The 9,193-nt window shown below is 48.3% G+C and overlaps 1 protein-coding gene across 1 annotated transcript; it reads left to right on the top strand.

Moving 5' to 3' along the window:
• Positions 1-286: 286 nt before the first annotated feature.
• On the top strand, positions 287-8,934 carry ano10b (anoctamin 10b). The gene is given in 17 exon segments (XM_034535080.1): positions 287-446; positions 570-644; positions 1,748-2,016; positions 2,477-2,650; positions 3,268-3,405; positions 3,930-4,046; positions 4,237-4,353; positions 5,118-5,453; positions 5,542-5,724; positions 5,957-6,012; positions 6,115-6,189; positions 6,507-6,671; positions 6,788-6,949; positions 6,951-6,980; positions 7,082-7,219; positions 7,454-7,570; positions 7,659-8,934. Coding segments are annotated over 15 exon segments (2,082 nt in total). The 5' UTR covers positions 287-446; positions 570-644; positions 1,748-1,754; the 3' UTR covers positions 7,671-8,934.
• The last annotated feature ends 259 nt before the right edge of the window (positions 8,935-9,193 follow it).

Genomic DNA, 9,193 nt, shown 5'->3' with positions numbered 1-9,193 from the left:
GACCCCTTTTAGGGTTTCAACCCTCAGTTTGAGAACCACTGTGGTACGGTTTTCATTTGAGACTCTTTTTGTTTGGATACGGTGAGCAGGGCTCCACTCTGGTTTGACCTGACATGTTTGTCATTGTCTCAGAAGGCAAGGCTCAAAGCACAGTGTCGTTGCCCCGAAGCATCTTTAGGGGTGTGTGTGTGTTCTCACACAGTTGACACCGAGTATAGCCGAGGCGGGTGGAGCAGTAGGACCCAGTAGCAGCAGTAAAGCAGAGTGCTGGCTGGAGGGAGGAGTCTGAGTATAAACCAAACAACCCTCCACACCCTGCAGTCTCTGGATGTTCCTCCGCATTCCTTCCATAATCGCGCACACACACACACACACACACACACACACACAGATATATATCTATATACCCGCACAGAAAGCTGGGAGGAACCAGACACTGAGGCTGGGTAAGTGTGTGCAGAGAGTGAGAGTGTGTTGTGTTTGGTTTCTATTCAAAAAAACTGAAGAGATGTTGTCTCTGTGTTCTTTCGTGTGTGTGTGTGTGTGTGTGTGTGTGTGTGTTCGAACAGGAGTTGGGAGGAGGGGTTTTGTGCCTGCTGTAGGACCAGAGACCAGAGAACCTCATCATCACCGCCCCCTACCAGGTGCTGTATTTCCTGACTGCCACCCTGTACCCTGTGTACTCTCTCTCGATGTCATTGTCTCTTTCAACATAACTCCGTCACTATAGGAGGGACGGTTCCACTTCCAGTCGCGTCTTCCTGTGTCTCCCCCAAGTCTCGTTCTGTCAGTGTATCTTCGAGCCCAGAAGCGATGCAGAGGAAGTTCTTTTGTCTGCTGTCTTTCGCCGACATAACCACAATTACTTCCTGAGAGGCGGAACAAGTAACTGAAATTAGAGCACCGTCTACAGTACGCAGACTCCTGGAAGACTGTTGCTGTCTCACACAACCAGCCTGATGCTGTTGTAATGTTGTAAAAGAAAGATGAAAGTCATAACGGTCAAGATATGATTGGACTCAAATATGTAAATGATGGGTCATTAGAATGAAATGAGTCATCTCAGAAAGGAGGTTACAAAGCTTGGTAGTGTTTGATGGCACACTAACCGAGTCCTTAAACAGGGAGAATGGGAAGTAGACCTTTTATTGCCTTGTGACTGGGCTCATAAAATGATAAATAAATAAAGTAATGACAGTGAACTAACATGTGCATGCTACTGTGTCCACATTTGCAACGCGAACATGCTGATGTTAAGAGGGTTTAATGTTTGCCGTGGACTTCATCTGACATTTGTTTATTCACACAAGGTTCAGCTGAATTGTACTTTGGACTGCCATTAGTCTCGCAGGTGTTTGGTGGCAATTTGAACTGACGATAAGCTCAGAAGTTTCAAGTCGTCCCTGAATGTCTGAACCAGAAGCCATTCAAATCCATCCAGTAGTTGAGGAGACATCCCCTGAAAACATTTGTGCCAAATGTCATAGCTGTTGAGGTATTTCACTGGAAGACAATAATGTCAACTCACTGGTGGCATTATTAGACAAAGTCCAGGACTGCCAACGTCAGAAGGATTTATCCTCTGGCGACCATGTACAGTGCAATTTTTTTTAAAGTGTCACCAAACAACATTTCTTTGAAGATGATCAACCCCCCTAGCTCCTCTCTTGTTTAGGATGGAAAACAGTGAGCATAACAGCGGTCGGAAGCCGCCAACTAAAACGGTTTTGTTCACATTTCGCCACAGTCCCAGCATGAACAAGGCAGCCGGCGATGAAGACGGCGGCGGCGGCGACAGTGAAACAGCCGAGCAGCCGGAGGTCAAGACTCCTGCGGGGGCGGCCCTGAGCAAACTGGGTGCTGCCACCATTGGACCGGGCTGGACCAAAGTCAGTTGCCCCTGCTGCGTATCGGAGCGGGTCGAGCCGTTGGTCCTGGTGAAGCTCGGAGAGAAGGTTCGCCCGGAGACGAAAAGGTGGCTCATCCGAGTGATTGGAACGCCTCAGAAAGAAGGAGGTGAGGGCTCGGATAACGGTGATGAGCCGCGGGAATCCTGCAGAGCTCACTGGTCCGTCTGCATCGTCTGCACCGCATCATACTGGAAGTCTATTGGACAGGAGGGTCGTGGCCTGGAGGGTGTCGAGCATTTAAAGCATCTATTAGTAACGCATTTGCATGCCAGTGCAATGCAAATTGATTACATCAATATAGTTACATTATTATGTAAATGTGCATTTTAATATTCAAACTACCGTATTCGTGTATGAATGGATAGTTCCATTTCATTATCATTTCTTTGCTGATGTCACTCAACATTATTTTGTAGATCATCATGTTGTCCAGTTGAACGTCACATCAAAAACATGAAGCTCAACCTAACTAAGACAGAACTCCTTAACTTCTCAGGAAACAAAATGATGCAAAACCCAGTCAGTTTTGATAATATATCAAATATATTATCACTGTCTCTCCTCAGGTGCTGCATTGCTGGCCCACCCGGGTGAGGACGCCAGTGGTGACATCATCGTGCTCTCCGCCCCGCGCTGCACGTTACTTAAAGCCACGGAGGAGTTGGGTCTATGTAAGACTTACCACAACGAGGAAATGGAAGCCTTCTCCTACAACGACAGAGACAACTTTAAAAATGCAGGTACTGGCCCTGAATGCACATTACATGTTGAAACCATAATTACATTTAAAATGGTATGGCGAGTGTTGCTGTCTCCATGTTTCCTTTACCAGTTGCTCAGATCGATATATATTTATATATAGAGTCACATGTAGCATTACTAAATTAGGATGGTAGCATTATCATTGTGAGCATGTTAGCATTTAGCTTAAAGCAGTGGTTCTCAACTCCATCCCCCCCCCCCCATTTTTTTTCTTAACAGACAGCACCTAGGCATTGTCTATTGGGCTCCAGGCACTGTGGGTGTTTGGTGCATTCTGGGACTTTTTTTCCTCCCTGTAATCCCCCGTCAGAAACTTTGACTCCCAGAAACACTTGCTAAAATTATATTCTGTGGCAAATTATGTCAGCGGTACAAGTAATGTAAAAACAATCCCCAGTGTAAAATATGTTATTTTACCTTTCCACACAACCATCTGGCAACCCCCTGAAAGTATCTCTTTTGGGGGTCCCCGAACCCCGGCCCGGGTTGAGAACCACGGACTTAAAGCGCCAACGTGCCTATAAGTGCGGCCTCGCAGGTTCTCGTGTGCGTTCGTTTACATCCGCGTATCCGTCTCCATTCACGTGTGTGACAGACAACATGGAGGTGTTCCTGACCCTGGCGGAGCGGCAGCACATCGTGAAGTATGAGCTGGACGGTCTGCGGGCGCAAAGGGACCTGAGAGTACCCGGCCTGGCCGACAACTACACGCTGCAACACCGCGACAACATCTGTGAGTGCTCTCCCTGCCGGTGTTGAAATATCCATCAAGGGAGTAAAAAAAATGATGTACTGGGAGGATTTCTGTTTTTCAATTTGTCGCTTAATTTGATCATTTCAATGAACACTTCGGGACAAAGATGGAAACTCTCATCTCTTCACATCGCACAGACTCCCATCCAGTTCATAGACTATGTCTTGAGCAATCTCATCAACACTTTTTTTTATGACATTGACAGCAATGTTGTAAACACTCATTCAGCCAGTATCCACATGCACTATCTGCATCGATGTCTCGCTGACCTCAGCGGTTCTGCTCTCTGCTCGCATTCGATCAAGAAATTGCTTCGGTCAGCATCGGGCCCGGAGTGTGTGACGCACGGAGTGAGTGTGTTTATTACCGTGTACAGTGTGGATTAGTCATCGCATCTGTCCCCCTCTCTCTCTCGCCACTCTGATGTACTGTGTGTGTGTGTGTGTGTGTGTGTGTGAGTGAATGTTGCTTTGTCGTGGTTCTAAAATGGAATGTTGTTGCAGGGCAGAAGCTCGGGGAGGCTGGTGTTATTGTGGACACACTTCCCCTCCACAACCCGGACCAACTGAAGGATCTCAGTGAGGCCTGGTATTCTGGGAATCAGCTGGCTCAGCCTCTGGGTCGGTGTAAAAACAGCTCACACACACACACACACACACACACACACAAGACTTCACACACACACACACGCATGCATAAGATGATGCCAATCGTCAAACAAAATATTCAAATATATCAGAATTTGCAATGGCTGTCTCTTGAATTGATGGAACCAGCCGTGCACTTACACCCGTCTGCTGCTTTGTCCAGATTCAGTCAACGGGTATTTTGGAAGCTCTGTGGCTTTCTACTTCAGCTTCCTTGATTTCTACACCTGGTCTCTGCTCCCGCCAGCCATACTGGGCCTGTCCATCACATACTTCTCAGGTAGGTGTGCGGGTTCCTCCTTTTATTTTTGTTAATGTACACAGTCAAGTTTTCCCCTTAAAATGGAGACGTGTGCATTTATTTTGCAAGCTACTTGAGTACCTGAAGCAAAAACCTGTTTACACCTTGAAAGGTATCTTACAAGGCCGCTTTGTTTCAGCACATATTAACAGGTGAAGCAGCTGTTTGAGCTTGAAGAGGCTCTGGCCGCCATGTGACGCTCAACACCGAATGATAACAAGGGACAAGAAAGGAAACAATAACAGAGGTCTTGCTAATCTTATTAATGGAAGCCAAGAACGGTTGTTGAAAGAATTTTCTTTAATCCTGTTATCTTAAAAACTAGATCACAAGCTAATTATCTCATCTAAAATGTATAACATTTTCCCATTTGTTCTTGGCTCTCATCTTTCACTGCTCCTGAGGAAATTATTGTGGGGGAAAGGTTTTGCCTGAGGGTGGTAACAGAGTAAAGACTGTTCGGTGAGTTAGCATGTTAAAGCATGTTAGCATACCTGTTAGTTATTATCACAAAGGGGGGGGGGGGGGTGGTTGCGAAGCAGCGGAGGTATAGGACCCAAATGCAGACAGACCAGGCGGACAGGGGGGGGGGGGTCAGCTGTTTGTTGGTAGAATAAGGGCACAGGAGCTTAGTGGCCTGTGCCCTTTTCCTGTCCCACACAGAAACAGGAAAAGGTATCAATAAGTAGATCAACCTGACAGCGTCTGCCAGTTGAACACAGAGTTTCTCTCGCCCGTCACAGGGGAGGTCCAGAAGGAGATGAATGAGTCCGTCTCGGGCTCGCTGGTCACAAGTGACGAGGACTCGGGGCTGGCGGTCAGCGGTCAGATGGTCCAGGCGGTCTTCAGCATGCTCTGGTCCACGGTGGTCATGGAGCTGTGGAAGCGTCGGAGCTCCTCCCTGTCCTACCGCTGGGGGACCATGCACCTCGCCGAGCGCTTCGCGGAGCCCCGGCCTGGCTTCCACGGCGACCTCGGGGTCAACCCTGTGACGGGTCGCGTGGAGCCGCTCTTTTCTGAATGGCAGCGGGACTTGCGTATGGCGCTGGTGTCAGTCCCAGTGGTGGGGCTCTTTCTAGGTACAACTGGAACTCTAAATGTGAAATGAACAACCTCATCAGCGCACAGACCTGAAACTGTGAACATTGTGTGTCCCGCCCTCTGCAGGGTTGGTGATTCTGGGCATGCTGTGCTTCTACTGGGGGGAGGCCCAGGTGCAACAGCTCCACAGAGACTGGGACTCCCTGCTGTCTCAGACCCTGCTCTACATGCCCTCGGTGCTTCACATCGCCTACACAAATGTGCTGGGGACCGTTTACAGGACGGTGGCCCGATCCCTGACTGAATACGGTGAGAGAGACGGAGGGGATGCCGCGGGGTCAGCGGCGGGTGGAGAAGTTGGTCTAGTATTGATGATGGTTTGCGTTGGAAACCAATGCTGAGGCGGAGGTTAAAGGACGATGGGGGCGAGAGATGGGGAGACAACGGGAGTCATTCGGCTGATCAGGTCGTGCTACCCTACCAATAGTATTGTTCATAATGCTTGTGATCGGCCTATAATTCCCCTTGTGTGTCCCTTTAGAGAACCACAGGGAGGAGTCCTCCTTCGAGAACCATCTGACGGCCAAAGTCTTGGTGGTGAGTTCCTCCTCGCCCCGGTTCTCCTATCCAATCATTAAAGCTCCATACCTCCTCTTAACTCAGCAGCCACTCTCTCTCTCTCTCTCTCTCTCCCCACAGTTCACCTTCTTCAACTGCTTTGCAGTGCTCTTCCACATTGCCTTCTACAAGCAGGACGTGCCTTTGCTTCGCAAGGTAATAGCAACAAATCTTCCGCCGGTCTCAGTTGAGTGTTGTGTCTCCGAGCAGGGACCCCTAGTGGTTTAGCAATGCACTTCCCTAAACGTGGCCAACGTCACACAGCGTTCGGGGAATACCCCTCGTCTTCCCACTATTTTCTACTCTGCTTAGAAGCTTCTTAGAAGTCCTCAGGGCCTCTGAAGTGCTCTCTTTAAAGGCTAAGTGTGTGTGTGTGTGTGTGTGTGTGTGGGGGGGGGGGGGTTCTCTGTGTTGGCCCTCACTAGTGAAGTCAGTGAATGAAATACAATCAAATTCTCTCTGTCTGTCTGAAGCGCCTGGCGTCTCTGCTGATAGTGACCCAGCTGTTGAACCAGGTGACAGAGGTGGTCATACCCTTCCTGGTGGACCGGTTCATCAGCGCCCCCAATAGGACAGAGAGCGAAGACGACCCGCAGGAGGACAAATTTCGGAACCAAAGCAACCTGCCTGTTTTCCCCGTGAGTGTGCAGCATGCAGACAAACTAAATAAAAATGTGCACACATACAAGACCGGACTGAAAAGCCGCTGTGGCAGCGTTCTGACGCGGCTTCGTGTTTTTCTTTCTCGCCACAGGGCTTGTTTGCGGAGTACATCGAGCTCCTGGTGCAGTTTGGGTACCTTAGTCTCTTCTCCTGCGTGTTTCCCCTGACGGCCGTGCTGCTGCTCCTCAACAACCTAACGGAGATCCGAACGGACGCCTACAAGATCTGCAATCTCTTCCGGAAGCCCTTCTCCCCCCCCCGCGGCCAACATGCGCGTGTGGCAGGTCGGGCGGCAAAAAACACAGCGCGCAACCGTGACGTGAACAGGAGTGAGACGCGGCCGGTGCGTCACACTCAGTCACGTCGTCACCGTCCTGTGTTTCAGGTCGCCTTCGAGATCCTGAGTTTCGTCTCCGTCGTGTCCAACTGCTGGCTGCTGCTGCTGTCGCCGTGGTTGCAGAAGGTGTGCCAGGAGGGCGGGTTGAGCGGCACCAACCTCCTGCTGTTGGCGGTTCTGGTGGAGGTAAGAGGCAGCAGAAAAAAAAGGTTTTCAATAAACATGTTATAATAGCGAAAGAAAAGACAAAAATCACATAATGCCCAATGGTTAGTTAGGGCAAACATGAGGTTGCCTTGCTGCAAAAAGAAACGATAAAAAATAAAATACTGTGTACGAAAATCATTTCCTCTCACATGACGAGTAATTACAGCGTCGACTTTTTCTGTTTTTGTTGCCTTTTTTTGCGTTTGTTTGCAGCACGTGCTGATCTTTGTGAAGGTGGTGTTGACGGTGCTGATACCCGATGAACCGGGCTGGATCCGAAAGAAGAGGGAGCATATTGAGTTCACGTCCATGCAGGCCCTGAGAGAGCAGGTTAACCCCTCCACCACACGCTTCACTGTTCTTTTTTTGTTGAAGTTCCACTTCATTGGCGTGACGACTCCCCGTTCTTGTGTTCCAGAAGCTGCACTGAGAGGCGTCTCGATTGCGCGAGCTGCTGCTTGTGTTGTCCTGCGCAGCACTGCTTCCACGAGTAGACGGTACCGGGCCTCGGTGTTGTGTGGACCCACGTAGGAGAAGAGCCTTAGACCTTCAGCGGGCTCCCCAAAGCATTCCGCTGTGCCCCAAACACTGCCCCTGTACCCGTTAGTGGTCCTGCTGCTCTCACGAGTTATGGCGCTTCCGCAATGTGCACCATTTTTAAGATGCACATATTACATGTACACTGCAAGTGCCGTTGAAACAGCAGCTAAAGAGTGTTTTATTTTAAATATTAGACTGCAAATGGAATGTATTTATTATGTGTGCAGACACCCTCTAAAAAAAGACTTTGGTCTGATAACGGAGGTTTTCACAGGGTTTGTCTAGTTTGAATGAGGGCACTCTAAGGATGTTAAATCCCTTTGGCTACAGTACGTACAATCAGTAGTCACAGTAGTAAGGGACGGAGTCTTTGATGTTACCATCAGAGTCCGAGGCAGAAACAATACTTGACAAAGCTTTCTGTTTTTAGTTTTTTTGTCTGGAGTAGTGTTTTTGCTCGCACCACCTAGTGATGAGCCATAGTTAGTGTTCCAGATTCATAATAAGAGGAGAGTATCATCTCGAGGATACAAAGATACAACTTTATTTATGCTGAGGGAAATCGCTGTGTAGCAGTTGCAGTCTTTGAGACAAAAAGAAACAGATCTATCTCTTTATAAGCTGCTTTACCGGTTCACTGTTCAACATGCAGAGCATTAATATACCACCAAATAGCTATTTGATATAGTGGCGTAACGACTCCACTATATCGTGCTGTAATCCGAGCTTCTCCTTGCTTTATTGCACAGTTGGGCCTCGCTTGCATTTGGAGTGCATGTTAGCACGTAGCGTAGCGCCCACCCTCTGGTAAACACTGTTAACTTCTTCAGCACTGTTAGAGCTGTTAAGCACCGTTAGATGCGAGCTGCCAGCATATTGAGAGGCAATAGATGTGCTCTGCATCTTCACTTTGGACACCTTTAATTATAAAACCTTATAATAATGAAACCACAGAGAATTATCACCCACCTGAGCGTTACAGCATCTCTGAGCTCATCGTTTTGGTTTTTATCTTTGCTGTTTTGATCGACTCGCACTGCTCTCATCAGTCAGAATTCAGTTGTTTTCCCCCAAAAAACCCACTAAGATAGAGGCTAGCTGGTGAACATAATTGATATTTTAGCAGCTGGGACCATATATTTCCCTGAGGAGCAGGTGGAGACCAAAAACAGAGCCAAAAGGAGAGGGAATATTGGACCGTGGCACATCTGTGACATGCAATTACATTACATTACATTACATGTCATTTAGCTGACGCTTTTATCCAAAGCGACTTACAATAAGTGCATTGAATACAGCGAACTATGTACCGACATTTGATTGGCTTTGAAAGTGATGGAGAGCTACCAAAGAGCCGCTGTGTGCTTTTGCTATTACAAATGTATATATTTTTAAATGTGTACGTATTTCCGT

This window comes from Cyclopterus lumpus, chromosome 6 (genome assembly GCF_009769545.1).
Source record: "Cyclopterus lumpus isolate fCycLum1 chromosome 6, fCycLum1.pri, whole genome shotgun sequence".
Lineage (NCBI taxonomy): Eukaryota > Metazoa > Chordata > Actinopteri > Perciformes > Cyclopteridae > Cyclopterus > Cyclopterus lumpus.
Note: the sequence above shows the minus strand (reverse complement) of the source record. Positions and strands in the feature narration are given on the sequence as shown.